The sequence below is a fragment of the Halichoeres trimaculatus genome, unplaced genomic scaffold (assembly GCF_033239565.1).
Source record: "Halichoeres trimaculatus isolate MK-OKI-2021-1 unplaced genomic scaffold, fHalTri1.1 fHalTri1_scaffold_1, whole genome shotgun sequence".
Classification (NCBI taxonomy): Eukaryota; Metazoa; Chordata; class Actinopteri; order Labriformes; family Labridae; genus Halichoeres; species Halichoeres trimaculatus.
This window is the reverse complement of record NW_027437179.1, coordinates 36,752,001-36,770,796: the sequence shown is the minus strand read 5'-3', so window position 1 is coordinate 36,770,796 and position 18,796 is coordinate 36,752,001. Positions and strand designations below refer to the sequence as shown.

Genomic DNA, 18,796 nt, shown 5'->3' with positions numbered 1-18,796 from the left:
GTATTGTGACTGCTGTAGCAACATTTGCTCCCTTTTTTTAGCTTCATCCAAAGGTCTGATTCCCTAAGCAGACTGCTCTGATGATACTCAAGTGCAAAAACACAGACAAAAATCTCCTGTTCAGCACCCAGTTTTACCAGCTTACTTTGAGGAGCAAGTTTGCAAAAAGCAGCTTTCCTGCTCCTTGTATGGAGAACTTAACTCTTAGTGCATGCTTTGTGAATTTCATTTCAGCTCATTTGCAGAAGTTTCGTGAGTGCAAAAATGAATCAGACTCTGGGTTGTTTCTTTTTAAAGTTGCACTACAACACTAATGTCAAACTGCAACCAGATTTTTTAAAGGTGTTATATGGAAATTTAAACAAAGACATTGCTGACAGTCCTGCTGTAAAGAGGATGAAGATGACAGTCGCCCAACAGGAGCAGACTGCCTTGGTAAAGAGCCGCTCTGCCCTGTTTTAGAGAACAGATGGAGCAGATCAGACTCTGTTGTCTGCTTCGCTCCACACTTACCAGCCCTGTCTGTGTTCATTCATGTACACGTTGGTGCGACTACAAATCTGTTCAGCTGGGTGTTTGGTGAGGTTAGAGGGAGAAAGAGAGGAAGATGACTGTGGGTTCTTACGTGTTGTTGACAATCTGCAGCCTGTCGCCTTTCCTAAAGGTCAGATCAGACGCTGTTCGTGACTCATAGTCATACAGCGCTACGAATGTGGTGACACCTCCTGCAAGAAACGTCACACACAGAAATACACACATTTAGGGAACAACGTGATTAAACTTCCTCTTAAGCCGTATTCACATTTACCCCCATCATGATTCTTCCCTTGATGATAATTTGCTCCATCCTCTGTGCAGCTATAAATCTTATTATGATACCTCTGCTCCATATCCAAATAAAACAATTTATCACGGCCTTAATGAGAAATATCGACTTCCCGGCTGCTCATGACCGGTCGTCTGTGAAGGACAAAGCCGTCACACTGAGCTCTTTCTTTTTTCTGTGTCGCTTTCTCCTCCTTCCTTTTAATGAACCTGCAATCTACACCTGGGAACTCTGCAGCCAATCATCGATCGGCTCGTTAGATGCATGGGTGGAGGCGGCCGGTAGGCACGCCGGCTCTCCGCTTTGTGGATGGAGCAACATTAACTGAACCATCTGGACGGTCTAGACACATTACAGCTTGATGTGAAGTGAAATCTGGACAGTGAGGAGGGACGGGCTGCGAAGTCGAAGATGCTAGGAAACTGTTTCAGAACAACATGACTCATTGTGAATCAGTTTTTGTATTTCAGATTCTTCCTGTCCTCAAACTGAGGTCAAAGCTCTCATCAGATCTTTAATCTGATCGGTAGAGGGGTTCTCAGCTTCAGAATTTTATTTCCACAAAACCATAACCACCGAGCTTTCAGTTTGTCAATGCAATCTTTTGGTAAGTAGCGTGCAAGGTGACTGTGGCTTTATTTGTGACTTAAAGCAACCGTTGGGAAATAAGGGGAAGTATTCTTAGTCTGGTGTCTTACTGACCAATACACATGAGAAGCCAGGATAGTTTTTGCCTAGCTTATGAGAAAAACTGACAACAAGGTTCAACAACACAACCTTCTCCTCAGCACCGTTAAAATCATCGTTACAATGAGTACAGGGCGATGTTTTCCAGGTATTGTGACTACAAGGCTGCAGGAAACAGCTTTACTCCCAGAAACTATTCAGTAGTTAGTCAAGTAGTAGTTAAACAGTAACAAATAAGTTTCACACATACTCCTAAGTGGATTTTTTTTTTAACTTTCTAAGAGCCAAGCTGTCCTTTTCTTTTGCTAAGCAGTAGGGGTGAGACAAAAAATCGCTGTACGATAAATCAAGATATTTTGCTTGTCAATACCAAAATAGGGATTCTTTGTCAAAAAAATTTTTTTTTTTTCAAATTCAAACTTTTCATTTCAGTCTTTGTTTATAAACTAGATTAAAAAAAAAGTTACCACTTTTCTCCCATGATGTGCATTTTATGGGAAAATATGGCTCCTGATATAGCCTGAAGACGTAGTCATCATCATTTAACTTTTCCACATGGTCTGGTGTTAAAAAGCAAACTTAAAACGGCAAAGTTTTCTTTCTACCGCAAATTTTTGATGCGAAAAATTTCCTCGTACAATTGAAAATTTCTAACCTGCCGGACGGAGACACATGGACAAGATGGCGGAAGTGGTCGAAGTGCAGAAAAACAGGCACCTGTATGACTCTTCACACAGAGATCACCATGGTAACTGAGTGGTATATAATTTATGGTGTAAAATTGCAGTCACTCTTGGCAGAGAAGAGAAATCAGTTAAGAATAGAACTTGGAAAAATCTCCAAGACAGATAATGTCATGTTGCAAGCACAGGAAAACTTCTTCGACTCTTGTTTAGTACTGTGGTAGCTGTGACACACCGCCTCCTGCAGTTTGGGAATAGAGACACCAATGGACGATGCACGGGGTGTTTAAAAGCATAAAAGCTGGTTGGTATGTCACGTCTGTCTACACCGAAGTCACGTTTTATTTCGTGAGATTTCGAATATTGAGCGTGGAGAAGCTGATACTCTGCTGACGAATCTGTTAGTGTGTGGTGTCCTCGGGGGCGCACACCACACATTTTAAGATCAGAAGAGAGAGATCTTGTGCGATTTGTCTTTTGTCATCAACAAGTGTGTGCTCTCTAAATGTGTGAAGGTTTGAAGAATCCTGTGATGTGTACCAGCCTTTAGTTTCCTGTAAAGAAAACCACAATAACTCGTCCTGACCTGACAGAGGTCCACGTTGAGGTGAGGTGATGGTTCCTGTGTGGTCCACTCCTCCAAACAGAGCCAGCTCAGGAGTGTTTGTGGGGGCGTGCTGGTGCTGCCCTTGGTGCCTACTCCTGCCCGTCCCCACCGCAGGGCTCCTGTTGGGGGTTTGGGTCTGCTGTGCAGGGCCCAAGTGGTGGAAGTGCCCGCTGTCCGAGCCTGTGCCGATGGTGCCGTCCAGGCTCATGGAGCGCTGGCCCGGCTCCTTGGGCTTGCTCTTTCCCGCCCCCATGTGCAGACCTGGGAAAAGAGCCAGTGATGAGTAAGAGTGCAGCACTTCATGTCCCAAGAGGGATTTCCGGGTTGTAATCTGTGTTTCTTGTTTTAAGTAAAATGGGACTGAAGGGGTTTGTCAGTCAGGCTGACCTCAGAAAAAATAATAACAGGTGCTTAAAACACAGATTTAAAGATGAAACACTTAAATGTCCTTCTGTTTTTAGAAAGGGATAACATCATGAGAGGATTTTATCCCTCTCTAGTTTATGTTACTGTGTTTGAGATATCTTTGCATCCACGACTGTTGGTCAGACAAAACAAAAGAAATTAATTGAACAAATGTGGCGCCCTAAAATAGATTTTCCTGCCATTTTGACTCCTTGTGGCGGCCTCAATGACACAAATCAGTGCAAGGTGCATGGTAGCTAACTGGATTGAGTAGAGGTTGACAGAGCAGCATTAAACCAGAAGAAAACGTGGCTGTCAGGCTGCAGAGAAAATAGTTAAGAGATGCACTCAACACTTATTAAACCGAAAGGCAAAAGGAAAGAGAAGCAGCTGCTGGAGCTCTTTACCCTGAGATGAGAGGAAGGTGAAGGATGCCCTCCACTTTGCGACAAGAGGTTTTCAAGACACACATAAGCTTACAAGACTCTTACTGACTCAAAAAAAGGTGGAAAATACATTCAGTTATGTCATAAACTAGCATGATGCATAAGACTCGCACTTATAGCAGAAGTTTCACGGAAAACAGGTCAACATAGAAGTTTATGTTCAAAAGTTTAAACACACATATTGACAGGTTTTACAAGTTGGTTACACCCACACTGAAATGTGTCCGTATTTTTATCTGTTTTTATGAAATGTGTGTCTTTACTTTTACAGCTTTTCTGTTGCTGTGTAAAGATGCTATGAGGAGGACCTGTTTTAATTGCACTCTCTCGCCACCTTCTGGCCTGGAGCTACCTTCAGCAAGGTGTGTGTTTGTTTTGGAATTAAAGGGAAATTAAAGGGAGATACTTACTAGATACAACACGATAAGGTAAGGTTATTATCAGTACAGTTACGTAGCGATACAGTTTTAAACATGACGACAAGCAAACGTTGTAGTAGCTGGCCACGTGTTAGCGTCATCGGCAGCCTGGTGCTCCGACGTATCTGTAGGCTAATGTGACAACAAGAAAACACCGTCAGTTTGTAAGTAGTTTAGTAGCTGTTTATATTTAGCGTAGCTGACAGCTTGGTGCTCTAAGACATGTCTGCAATGTGTAAGGTTAGTAAATCCTGGTTATGTCCTGCCAGTCATCTACCAAGCAGAGCTCACGTAACCACACTCTTCATTTTATTGATACTCTCAGGTTTGATCAGACCACTGCAGAATAACTGCTGACTGTGGGTTGGAATGGACATTATCACAAACAGTTTAGCTTCTGTGTTAGCCTTTAGTTTGGGCTGTATCACTCCCCTGTTCAGCTTTCTTCTGCTCTTCTGTCCTTTTTCTGTCTGACAGTTAGGCTTCTGTGTAAATCAGTCCAGTCCTGCTTGACCCAATCAGGAAGCTAAGAAGTAGCAATTTAAAAAAAAACCTGTAACCAGCAATATTGGTGCTGATAATCTCATGTTAAAGTGTGGATTTTGATCAGGCATATATCTAAAATGAAGACTTTTTCAAGATCACTTAGAAACTCCTCACTGCCCCTTTAAATTTTATTTTCAGACTAAAAACATGAATACTGCTTCATCTCAGAGCTAAAACAAAGTGTAGTGAACATACACTAATCCAACACTTAATCTTACAGCCATTTCATATCGTTAACCATCTTGAAATGTATATTAATTATCACAGTTTCACCATCTTCTTATATTATGGCTATGTCATGGGCCAAATGAGTACTGCATAGTGTATCAAATTGTATTTCCTGAGTCACAGACGTTAGCTTTAATACCAAATACTTCAAACTGTTGTAATTTCATTTCTTGGAAAACTGTTGTAGCGTAATCATAGCTTCCATTTAGATCAAATTTCTTGAAATAATGTGTCTCATAAGAATTTCTTTAACTGAAACAAGGTAAAAAATCTTGTCTTATTTCTGCCAATGAGATAAAAGTGATCTTGTTTATTAGTTCTGACACCTAACTTCCCAATCGATCAGATTTTAAAGTAGGGCTGGGTGTTGCCAAAAACCTCAAGATTCGATGTCGATTTTGATTCTTCAGGTTGCGATTTGATTTTGATTTTGATTCAATATTGATTTAAACGCTTCGAATATCGATTTTCATGCCCTCATGTGAACATTTGTGGTATGTCACCACATGTTTTGGAGCAATAAAACCACCCAAATGTCAGACTTTAAAGCTGAAGGATCTGGCTTTATGCTGCTGCTTTGGCTGCCATTTTTTTGTTGTTTGGTCTCTGGTGGCCCTCGTCCATAAAACGCAAATAACATGCACTGTCCCCCTCACTTGCCAGGAGATTAATCGATTCAGAGGATCTGCTGAATCGATATTGAACTGGGCGTGGAATTATTTAGATGCATCGACTCACCAATATTTTTACCCACCCGTATTTTTAAGAATATCTTCATGCCATTTCAGAGGGAAATAAGACGGAAATTTACAGCAGTGGAGTTAAATTTACAGCAGCACATGTAATGTAAGTGTCTTTTCAGTGCGACTGAGCTCAAAGAAAACTGAAAAATCCTGTAAATGTGCGAATGGTTTAATCCATCCTGACGGGAGACAGAAGCTGTTCATTCAGAAACAGGAACTGACCCTGTTTTACTTTCTGTTCATTCACCTTTCTCCAACTAAATCCTCTCCGCAGTGCGCGCTGCGAGCATTCATCTTGTCTCTCCTAATCCACCACAGAGCATCCTTGGAGCTCTTCCAAGTTCAGTTAGAACCGTTTAGCATGCAAATACTCTGCAAAGAGGACACCTTCAAACCGTCAACACACACGTTCAAGGTCATCCCTATCTGTTGATTCAATCTGCGCTGAATCAATACACATATACAAGGAAAACACAGCTTCAAACAGAACGCCGGTGTAATGAAACCGAGTGCTAACACTGGTAAGATGACAAGGACAGAGATGGTTTCACCTTAGGCAGGAAATCACACTCCTCTCTCCATCTTTGTGGAGGATACGTCTATTAAGAGCTGGAAATTTCAACAAAAGCACGTCGTCATCAAACAAGGACAGACATGTTGAGACAGTGAAGAGCACCAACAGAAAGTTTGAGAGCTGCTCACACATCGAGTCCGACCATCCCTCGAGTCATTTCTGAGTGACTCACAGTGAGACCGGCTATTTCAGTCCAGCTGAAACAGAGACAGTCATACACACATGAAACAGCCTCGTTCCTTGGTGGATACAGGCACTCTCAGTTCCAGACAAAGTATGTAGGTGTATGTGTGTGTGTGCATGTGTGTGTGTGCGTGAGCAGCTGTTCGTGGGTCTCCTGGAAACAAGGCTATATCGCACACTAACACCCCGCCACAGTGTCGTTTCACATCCTTTTTCCAACACATGCATGCATCCGTGTGAGTGTGACAGACAGGCCGGAGAGGGTTATTAGCAGCGAGGAGGAAGGAACTGGCTGTAGCTGTAAAAAGATCGCGTAGGTGGTCGTTGTGTACTGTACGGACAGCTGAGGCTTAGTGGGTGTTTTTTAAATATAATGTGGCAACATAATATAATTACGCAGGTATGGGAAAATCTGAAAGAAGTGGTGGGTTCCCACTGGGGAGATGTGTGGGCATGTGAGCAGCATGAATGTGCATGAGAGCGTGCACAGTGAGGCACACGTGTACGGTCTTGCAAGCTTTGATTCAACTCCTGCCAGGATGTAATCTGGCTCGCTTGGGGGGGGTTAACGTATCCCATGGTGCAACACTGAGTCACACAGAGATAGACCCATGTGAAAGCTGCACTGTGTGAGATGCATGAAGAGAAGTGTTCGATACAGCTGACGAGGGCAAACATGGGGAAATCTTCAAAATCCACCAGATGATGTTTAACACAAGAGAGGAAAACACTGCAGCTGTGATTGGTTTTTCTTAACATCGCAAAACAGAGCAGCAAAACTGAGGGTTAGCAATAGAGGTGTGAAAATAAATATTGATTGATTGCAATATATTGTGATTAAATATCAATATTTCTAGATATGAGTTGGAAGCACAATATGTCTTAAGGTAGATGGCGCTGAAGAGCGACTCCGCTGTATGTTGCCCATAAACTGCATAATAAACATAATCTCAAAGTAAAGTCAAAATGTTTTTTATTCCTAGACTTGATGATGTGGGTTTTGATGCCATAAACATCAGTGTTTTCTCTCTATTCTTGGGTCAATTGGTTTAAAATCATTTTAAGTTTAATTTTCACAGTGTAGTAGACTGATAAAATAATAAACATAGTCATGTTCTATGCTATATTAGATTTTTTATGAGTAACACTGGTTACACCAAGTGACATGTATCAGTTTCACCAACTAACCACGGCTTTCCCCCAATAATTTTTTTGCAGTGTCAAACTTGACGCACTTTATGTTTTCAAGTTAAGTGTATGAAACACTGCATCTGACTTTTATTATTTCAAACACAGTCAAATAGAAATGTTGTTTTCAATCAAATAGTTAACTGTTTAGAATATCACAATATCGTGATATTATCATATTATGACTATCTAAAGTGGCGTTTCCACCAAGCAGACCAGTTCGGTTCGTCTCGGTACAGCGCGCATTTTGTGGTGTTTCCACTGACTTATCCTGGGACAGATCCCCTAATAACCAAGGGCCATCCCACTTTTTGGGACCCTTTTGTATGGGTGCCAGACTGGACCGATCTGCTCCCGGAAGAGGGAGCTACAACACTGCAGACCGTTGATAGGTCGAAAGAATCGTCACTTACCACGCGACAGTGGCTGCATTTCTCCTGGGGGCACACAGACTTCTCTGAAACAAAGCTTGATTACACTTTGTATCAAAGAGCTACATGCCAATCACAGAGAGGACGAAATGCTGCATGTCTTCCATCTATGCTCTTTTTTTTACTGTGTTGCGTTTTTCTTCTTTGTTGGATTTATTAGCGGGGTAAACTGTGTCGCGCTGCTACAAAGTCATGCTATTGTTTAAAAGCTGCCGCCTTTGGCATCCAGCTTACACACCGCCTACCATGAGAGGGCACAGTTTTGCTGTGGAAACACAAACGGGATCAGGCTTAACTGTACCAAACCGTGCCAAACCGTACTGAACCGAACCGGACTGCTTGGTGGAAACGCAGCTTAATACTGACCGCAAATACACTTTGGTTCACCCATTCTTTCCTTAACTGTTACAAGGAAGCAACCAAACTTGAGGCTATGTGGATGAAATTAGCTGCTGGTGTGTACTGGAAAAATAGTGGGGAAGAAACCAAAAATTCAGTGCATCTATAAAAATAGCACTGTTTGCACAAAAGTAATCAAAATCTTATTTGGTTGATTATTTCTTGATTGTAACGCTATTTCTTGTCAATAAATCGTAAAGCAATGTAAAACTAGGAATGCAAGATATTGGATTTTTTTGCCGATGTTATGCACTTAATTGCAGAGATCATCAAGTCTCGTCTGTATTGGAAGTAGCATACTGTATTAAGGTGCATACTCTTATCACATTTGTTATGTAATATTAATTTCTTGTGTAAAATAAGAAAAAAAATATGCTTTCAACTGTTTATTGATGATGATTACTCAAAGATTTCCAAAAGATAAATCCTACTTGAAAGCAGAATCGTGCCATTCCTGAAAGAATCAGAACATTAACCACAACCAGGGAAAATTTGGGCAATTTCAAAATTGCCAGTCAGTTAAGGTTACCTCTGTTTACAGGAAACATACGAGAAATACACATAATTCACATGAGTTAAAAAAATATCTGCAGCTTCAGACCATTATTTTATAAGTTTGTTATATAGGCAGAATTTGATGTGTTGGCCAATATCTGCTGTTTTATTTTTAAGCCAATGCTGGCTGATACCGATATCTTACCGATATTATCACGCATCCCTATGTAAAACCTGTTTATATCCCTTCCAAATGGCGTCACATCTGTAACAAACCTCGGGATGATCATCAGAGCTGAGTATGAGGGTCGCACCCATGAAAATTTTGCCTTGAAAGCAGAACATCTGCAATAACCTGATATAAGAAGGAACTTTCCATGCAGTTAGAGAAGAAGCTACTTCCACATGTGTCACCATGTTTGAAATTGATATAAAATACAGCCACACGTTAAACATTAAATGAGCAGGTAAGATGTGATACCTGAGGTCAAACATATTTTTAGTTCTGTTTTTGTACCATATTTATGACGAAGCTCATATTTTAGGGTAGTGCTCTGCTGGATTTTATTATACTAGTAATTTTTCGTGTCCCTCTTTATGAGGCGTACTCTATTAAAAAACAAATCTGAACACTTTGGTAACAGCTCGGTCCCAGTGCCGACAAACACGACTGCTAAAACTGAAACCTGCTAATAGATCATTTATAGCTGTGTTCCATAGTCTACTGTATGTTTTTTCTCAGTGTCTGAGGAAGCTGCCAACACATCCACTGTTATCACCACCATTCTCTTGCGACAAAATGTAGTTAGTGTTTCCTCAGTTTATTAGAGGTGACACCTCCTCTTCACCAGTGAACCGTTCCAGGAATAAGAGACAGGAGACACTGACAGAAGGTGGGGAGGATCTCCTGTCTGAATTTAATGGAATATATTTGCATAAGACCTCCTGGGTACTCTGACGCAGCACTGAATGCTCTCAAATTTCTGACCACCTTTACCTCTTTGTAACACGGCATGGTGCATGATGGTGCAAGACGGTGTACACCTGCTTCAAATCCTGGCTGGAGTCTTTCTGTGTGAAGTTTGCATTTTCTGATGCTTTGATGGGTTCCCTCAGGGGACTCCTTACTCCTCTCACACTGAAAAACATGCTTTGGTGATCTGTCTACATTCAGGATGGGAATCGAAAACCATTTTTTGTTGCGGATCGATAACAAATGTTTCAATCCATCAAATCATTAGCCTTTGTGTTCAATGATTCCTTTGTTGATTCTTTACACAATGCTAGAGCTGCCAGACCTTACCTCAACTAGTCTGCGGCAGCTATCTTGGCTTAGCAGATGGATGACAATTTCTCAGGAAAACTCTGATTCAGGATTTTCAGCTTAAAGTTTTACTGAAGAACTGAACAAAAAGAAATGTATATTACTCTTTCACCAAAGGTTCCTGTTCAAGACATTCAACGTGTTATTCATCTCCTTATTTACCAAGTACAATATAAACTCGGTGCTCTTGAACAGGACACTGAACCTCGAGTTGCTCCCACTTTTGGTCAATGGTGTGTGAATATGGTAGATAGGCTGATGGTTCCTGTAATAGAAAAACCTCTATGTGCTTTGGGTGGTCTGAGAAACTAGAGAAACGCTTTATGAGTACTGGTCCATTTACCATCCAAAACAGATCTAGCTGGATGCTAACATATATGGGAAATTGCACTGATATGCTAGCTGCTCTCATACATCAGTAAAACTTCAGCTTCTGAATAGAAGTTCAACTTTCATCACAGAAACAGGCAAAAAGTAAAGTTACGTGTAGGCTCGTGGCTAGCTTCATAACTACGACAAGGTTCCAAACAACTTAAAATATTACTGTAACCACTCTGAAACATTATGGCCTATTTGAGTCATTAGAGTATTACAAAACAGCACATCAAGGTCACATGACATGCAATTTGTACTTATACATTTAAGTCCAGAGGTGACCAATTTTATATTTATTCACTCATAACTCAATCAAATGTTGTTGACACAGAAAACCTGTTATTTTACTTTTTGTTTGATGAGGGAATCTGTAAAGAACTGGATCGATAAGCAGAACTGATGAGGGCATTTATACCAATTAAATCTTAATACTCATCCCTAGTCTAAACTTTAACCCTGTGATAGGCTGGTTATCTGTCAAGGGTGTAGCCCACCTCTTGCCTAATGGCAGCTGAGACGAGCTCCAGCCACCTGTGACCCCAAAAGGAAAGATAAAGATAATGCATGGTACAATAAGGATGAGACAAAAAAACATATTGCGTTTTGTCATTCATAAAAGCAAAAGAGATATTTTAATTTTAAGATACAGGGCTTAGAAAAAGATTTCTTGATCACATGACATCATATTGTACCCTATCCTTTGGGGGTGCACCGATCACAATTTTCTGGTCGATCACTGATCTTTAAAAGGCCTGACCTGCTGATACTGGTTTTTACTTTTTATTTTTTATAACTGACAGCATATACCTTCACTGTTCCAATCTCATTTATTAAAAATCATTGAACAATACCTGTGAAACAATAAAATCTTTATGTTTTAACCTTAACAACCAATAAAGCATCCTGAGTTTTAGGTCTCAGAGAAAAAAGGCAACAATGGCTGGCTGTCAGACCCTCCTGAGGTATATAAGATCAGTTTCATATGTAAGGATGGGCCGATCACGATCTCTGATCACCGATCCCCCAAAATTAAGGAAATTGGCACCTATTGATCAGTGCGTGACTAATGTCCTTTCTTTTTGTACCACATGTGTCTCATCCTATTGTATCACACTGTATCGTATCGTATGCTATCATACCGTATCTCATGATATCTTGAAATCATGTTATATCCTAACCCTGCTTATTACACTGCAAAAAAATGGAATCTCATCAAGTGTTTTTACCTAATTTTCACAAGAAAATGTATTTTTAGACTTCATAGCCATATATTCATATGAGCCATATTTGCCAGTCCAGTCCAGAAAAATGTCTTTTTTTCCAGGTTATTTAAAGACAAAAATAAGGTCTGAATTGCTTGTAACAAGTAAAAAAAAATCTGCCAATGGAACAAAAAACTTGTTGCAAGCAATTCAGACCTCATTTTTGTCTTTAAATAACTCTAAAGTCTAAAAAGACGTTTTCTACTGAAAATAAGACAAAAACACTTGATAAGATTTCAGTTTTTTTCCAATGTAGCCTTATTCAACAAGTATCACCAATTCTGCTCTTGCAATAAACTCCTTGTTTGGATGCTCTGACATATATTATTACGTCCTGACACCAAAAAGCTAAAACAACTAACGTTTTGAGAGTCACTGATCTGGTAAAATTGTATTTTTTCATACAGTAATATTACTTCAAGTGACAGATTTTGGAGCTCTGACAGTTTCAATTGTTCTCGTCATGTGTCTTTAGATGAGCTGACTTTTTTATGATGTAACAGCTGTATTTGATATCAGATATTGTACCTACAAAGTGTCATTTATCCCTTTAAAAAGTCTCCTTCTTCGGCTTATGCTGGAAAAAAAGATAGAGAGTAATTTGGTACAGTCTTGATTGTGCAGGGTTCACTGAGTCCACATGTAATTTGAACTAAAAATATAGTCACATGTCTGAAAACTTCCATCTAATTACTAAAGCCTGGGGAGTTTCTCTCATGGACGATTCAGCAAGAGCAAGAGTGTAACAATAAAGGGATATTTTAACCCCGATCCTTGCCTGAAGGAAAGTCAAGTCGATTCAGAAAAGTGACTAATCATCAGGTTTAAGCGCGCACAGATAATGGAGGGTAATGATCCTCGACCAATACTGCAATGATATCCAGATACGCTGATTACAGAGACATGTCCTCTGAGAGACTCTCTGCAGGATGCTGCAAACACCAGAGTACCCCTGAAAGCCTTCAGAGCCCGTGCATGTAAACAACAGCATGCACTGAGCCTCACGCCTTTCCCTAATATGGTGTCAGAGTGGAGGAACTGGTGACTTCTTCCAACATTGTGATTTAAAACAGAATTATGGAGGGCAAAACAAAAAAAATGGATGAATAAAAGCAGGGACCAGTAAGGAAACAAGTCTTAAAAAGAAATGGATGAAGGAGGTGTGAAAATTAAAAAAAACTGAGAGTACGTAGAGATGAGGAGAGTCCCTCCTGGGCTTTTCTAAGAGGAGCACAGAGGAATGTGTAGGAACCAGATTGTAACGCACCGCAACCGTTGCCAACTACTTCAACAAGAACAGGCACCTGAGCAGTGGGAGGCCGGGATGGGAAGGATGGGAGGAAGGAAGTGAGGAGGGAGATGCGGTTGGAGGGGAGAGGGAATATAACAAAAGAAGCTTTATTTTCCTGCTTTCCTGGGACACAAATCAAAATGTAATTCCTAAGGAAAGCTTTCGTTCTTGCAAACAGCTTAACAGGATCTTTGCAGGCATCTATAATTACTTTTCTTGACTCAAAACAGATTTACAAACTTTATTTTCAGACTTTTTTGAGCCTTGAGTCTGACAATAACCTGCAGATGGCTTCCTTTTCTCCCGGTGTAGAAAAATACTGCTGTATTTCTGGCAGGACATATGCTGATAAAATGAACAACTTGACTTCTGAAATGCAACGCCATGCTGACTGGGTGAAATAAGATGTGCCAGATTGTTTTGCAGGAAAGGTGATTTAAGGGCTTAGATATGAATCATTGCAAATAGAGGTTTTGTTCAATGACTGCTCTCTGAGTGGTGTTTACCTCAGAGCCTTGTTGGAGTTCAAGAGTACTTCAATTTCCGCAGCACATTTATCACTAACCTTTTTCTTTTTTTTCTCACAGTGTCAAAGCCAAACGAGTCCCACAGTATCTATAAAACCATCTGTGTACATGAAGTGAATATTGGGAGGTAGAGGGAACAGTATGAGAATGATAAAGAAAATAGAGTTCATATGACTTAAAGGGATGTAGGTTTAAAAAGCAGGTGAGTCAGAGCACCTGCTGGGTTCTTCACTTGCATCAAACCAGAGCTGACAGGACCAGTATTTGCATAATGTGTCATGTGGGCTTGTGCAGAAACCCACACTGTCATTTTAAATCTGACTTATTGATTAAAGGAAAAGCTCTCACTGATTCCAGTCAAAGCAACAATCGCATACCACACCTACATGTGCTGTCAAACCGACCCAGTTGGCAGAAATGTTGCTTCTGTCCAAACCTGCAAGTTGGATCTGTTTCAAAGTCATTTATTAGTTTTTATTTTGTTTAAGAGGATTTAGGTTTAACTTTGATGCCTTGGGTGTTATTAATAAATAATAGCACTTAGTTTGACAGTTTTACAGAGGATGACTTGAGAATATTGGCTGGTAAGATGGTTGGGGGGCTCCACTACACCGCCTTTAGACAAAACAATATCTAAAAAGCTTTCATTTTTATGTCCTTGTCATTCAGTCTACACATTTCTGGTCCCCAGAGGATGCATCTAACCTGTTATCCCCTTACTTTTCTAGCCATACCAAGTCTGCATATGCAGCTTTGACTGATATTTGTCAAAGAAAAAAAAAAAGACTTGTTGTCAAACGTTTGGCCCTGACATTCATGTTCCTCTGAGGATGAACTTCAAACCTTTTGGCTATCATCACTTTTCTATTTTAGAGTATCATTCCCCTTACAATCAACATTTTTTCTTACAGCAACCAAACTTTGCAGAAACAGATGTTTGTATGCAGCTCAACAAGTTTCACACCAGATCCACTTCACAGTTTCAAATGGGTGTCCGCCAGCAATGATGACACCCAATTATAGGAAATTTAACTACATTAATAAATTACCCAATGCATGACACTGTGTTTCTTTACAGATGCCTTGTGTCATGGGGAAGAGGCCTATGGGAACTGACAAAACAATCTGTTAATGACATGTACACATATTAGAAATAGGGATGTCCTGGTACAGATTTTTAGACTTCTGATCCAATGTGATTTTTTCATGATGTCTTTTGCAGATCCGATACCTTTCTCTGATAAATCCCGTACTCTGTTGGGTGATTCCGTTGTAAATTATGAATCATATTTGTTGTATTAAAGTGAGCCCTGTTGGTACCTCCAAGAGAAGTAGTCCCACACAGTGGGTGTGTTTGCAACGTGATGATTTACAGCAGCCGTAAAGAGTGACCGTGCTGATCGGTCCCGATCACGTAACGAAATACCATGCTATCGAATCCTCCAAAAATAGCCATAACGAGCACAGATACCAATCAGTGTAGTGGATCGGGACATCCCTAATTATGAATATGAGTTTTGCAGAAAAATATTACTTAGATTCAAATGTGTTAAATCTTGAAAGACAAGTTCTTTGTCAATCATACAAACTCATTTGCAATTAACACTAGAACTGAGTAGCAGGATAAGGTTGTGAGCTAGTTAGCGCCGTGTTAGCTTAGCAAGCAAACTGTCATGTAGTCTCTCTGAAATCTACAAGAGTTTAAGTTTTTTAGTTGACTTTCACAGACAAATAAGACAAATAAGAGTTAGACGAACTTCACATCGGACGCTTGTAGGTTTCCGAATTGTTGTGACTTAACAAAACCAGATCCAGGCAACTGAGGTTTTGGAGAAAGATATACATCCTCCTACCTTTGTTTGTTTCATGACAACCCAAGTCAAAGTGAAAATAGTACATTACATTTAAAGTGATGGATAATTTAACGTGACCCGTAGCTCTCCAACTAATTTTGAAATGATAGCATGCTAAGACACTGAACTATGATGGTGCGCAGGTTATAATTTTTAAAAAACAGGGTGTTAGCATTCTTACTGTGAAACTGTTTGCAGCTATTGCTGTAGGAAATGTGTTCAAAACAAAAACAGCCTCAAAGTAGTCCATTACAGCTCAGCAAAAAATAAAACTTTAATGATCCTAAAAGAGATTATGGAACTAAAACGACTAATTTTAAAGATGCCAACATAACTGAGTAAACTTAAATTGGTTAAATTAGCTTAAAGTGAACTCAAAAATGCACTTTTGCACAGGAGGAGGACTCCTTATTGACATCAAGATCATGGTACCAAGGATCATTACACATCAGCACAAAGAACCCAGCACCTAAATAATGGACCAACTGCTGATTTGTCAGCATGCAGTAGTCTTGTTGTGAAAATTAAATTTCTTGTATCTAATTTCATCACTTAATACTAATTGGATGAACAATCAGGCTAGATAATAAAGTTACACACTGTAAATTCAGCAATTTGCTACAGAGGATTACGTTTCAAATTGCTTCCCAGCACTAAAAAGTAGCTTCACAAAGACTGAGACTCTCTCCTGTCTAATCAGCGTTTGTAATCCTCCATCTGAAGCTGAGCACACACGCTGTACATTTCTGGTCAGGCACATAAGCACATTTGGCCATGACAAACCTCACTGAGTCACAACAGACGGTAACAGTTGCCACTGTGCTGCAGAGAAAGAAAAGAGCTTCAGCCAATGTTTCAGCCGAATGGGAAAATTACAGTTTGCCCTGGGGAGGGGAAGAAAGCAGAGGAGGAGGAAGAGGAGGAGGAGGAGGAGGAGGAGGGGGAGCAGTGATGGTTCCTGAAGATCAAAACAAGAGGAAATGTGCACATTAGTGTCACTGTCCTCTCCTGCTTTAATGTGCTGGGTGATAACACATGCATGTATCTGCGTTTTTACTTGTTTTATATAAAAAAGAGCAGCTAGTTGATTAAAAAAAAGACAAACATGACAACGCAATCAACATTTCACTCCTTCAATCAGATATTCTGCTATCTCAACCAAAATCTGCTCATGACCTCACCCTCTTTTCCAAAACTCTGCACCTGCCTTCTCATCTCCCCTCAAACACGTGCATAAAAGAAGAAGAAAACGAAGAACGTGAAAATAAGGGAACAAGAGGAGGCATGTGGCATTTGGCTGATAAAACCCACTTCCGTTTTCTGTCCATCTTTAACTGGCAGCTCCAGCTGCAGCCAGTGATCAGGCTACAGGGAGAAGCTGCCACAGAAAGAGTGACTGGAAGACGCACATGAAGGTGGGGAAAGGAGGCCATAGAGTGTGAAATCGTCTGTAAATTATTAACTGCTCCACAAAAATCAAAGGGTTATGCTGGTAATCTGTGGTTAAAGGTCAGACAGCTTTTTTTTTATGTATTAACAAGATACTAAACTAAACAAACACAGCTACATCTTTTATGTTTCTGAACAAAAACATAAATAAAAAAGTCTAACAGACAAGAAAATGCATATAAAGCTTTAAGTTTTGCTTTAAAATGATCATATATGTTCAAGTTCATTTAATGAATCAATAAAAGCAGCTATCTAAATAGGAATAATCAATTTTCTTTGTCTCTTATTACAATATCTTGATTAGATTTGCATTTCAAAACCTAAAGACACAAAATGACACAAGTAGATCCAATCTGACTAATAGCAATCATAAAAATGCATGGGAAAAAACATCTAAAATAACTAACTTCAAAGGTTTATCTATTAAAAACTCACATTTTCTGATCTGGCCTGAACTAAATATGATGTTACTGAAGCTAAACTCAGCCAATAGTGCATTTTTCCCATGTTAAGCCAGCATGTTTATCAGATGAAGCCAACATATCAGTTCCCATGTTTAGAATCCAATATCCAGCTTTCCCATGATTCATCTCTCTCATTTTAAGCAAACCTGAATCCACTTCCTTATGGAAATTAGCTGGATCTTGCCCAAATCCCAAAACCGACTGTAAATAGATTAACCACATAATTAAAATTCTATTTCCACGGGATTAAACACCAGTTGTCAGTAAAGCTGCTTTCAAAGAAACAAGGGGTGGGGTAGTCGCTGCTTACAGGAGTAGCAGCTGTCAAGATGATAACGTCTTTGCTACGAGAGGGAATAAAAAAAAAAAAACACAGCAGCCCAAAAAACATCCACAGTCCGTGTTAGCCAAACTCGTCCACATTAGGCTCGTAAACAGGGATTTGTGAATGGGAAAAGGGATAAAAGGCGACAATGCTGCTGTGGCTTTCTTTGGCAGCGGCTCCCATACAGCGCATATGCGGCCTGATGAATCAAAACAGGTGCTGTTACAGCTCCATTTTGAATTTCGATGGATTGTTGGCTCTAATTTCCAGGCGCAGTCGATTAACTGTGCCTTCCCGGAGGATTTTTAGTCATGGGAAAGTGAAAAATATCAGATTTGTACACGCGCTCCCCATTTTGTGCGGGGTGTAGTAAATCGTCAACAAACGCAGCCCTGGCGCACACTGAGTGGCACTGAGCGAATGAAATGTGGGAGCAACACTGACTGAATGGCCTGTGCAACAATGAAATACAAGTCAACGTGAGGAGGGAGGAAAATACATAACAACAAACAAGAAGCTTTCGCAGGCTATAATCGAGATAAACAGAATTTTCGTGATTAACTCACCTTTGACGCGTCTGGAGATTCAGCCCAAAAATCAGAGACGCGCAGAAAGGAACCGTGTTAAATCCGTATGGCTGTCCTCATTAGAGGAATAATGGAAGCGGATGGCCAGTTGCTGTGGAAACCTCGGGCCAGCCACGAATCCCATTTAGCGAATTTGGGCTGCTCTAGAGGAAGGGGAGGTCATGGCGAGGACTGCCTTCAGGAGCAGAGGGCACAGCTGCCGGGGCCGGACCGCAAGACGTGCGGCGAAGGAGCCTCGTTGAGCTCAGCTAGGGAGAGACGACGGCGCTGAGGAAGCAGGAGTGGTGTGGTGTGGAGAAGACATGCCTCGTAGGGGGGAAGGCACGGGATAGTGCATCACTGACGAAACACGAGAGCGCAAATATGATGAGCCTGGACTTTACGTCCTTTGCGTAGCGGCGGCGGAGTCGAGAGGATTCACGTTGCGTTGCGTAATTCGACGCCGTAACGGGAGAAATCACCGAGGCGTTGGCAGCAAT

At 40.6% G+C, this 18,796-nt stretch overlaps 1 protein-coding gene across 2 annotated transcripts in view; it reads right to left on the bottom strand.

The window, feature by feature from the left end:
- LOC141796679 (proto-oncogene tyrosine-protein kinase Src-like) overlaps window positions 1-18,722 on the bottom strand; it is a 38,265-nt gene extending 19,543 nt beyond the window's left edge. Inside the window, exons 1-3 of one of the 2 annotated variants that reach the window (XM_074677930.1) lie at window positions 18,297-18,722; window positions 2,783-3,064; window positions 626-725 (exon numbers count right to left, since the gene is read on the bottom strand). In XM_074677930.1, coding sequence (XP_074534031.1) covers window positions 626-725; window positions 2,783-3,056 — 374 coding nt within the window. In that variant the 5' untranslated portion in view covers window positions 3,057-3,064; window positions 18,297-18,722. The remainder of the gene's footprint in view (window positions 1-625; window positions 726-2,782; window positions 3,065-18,296) is intronic. The other variant, XM_074677922.1, reaches the window with a different exon arrangement.
- Window positions 18,723-18,796: the final 74 nt, after the last annotated feature.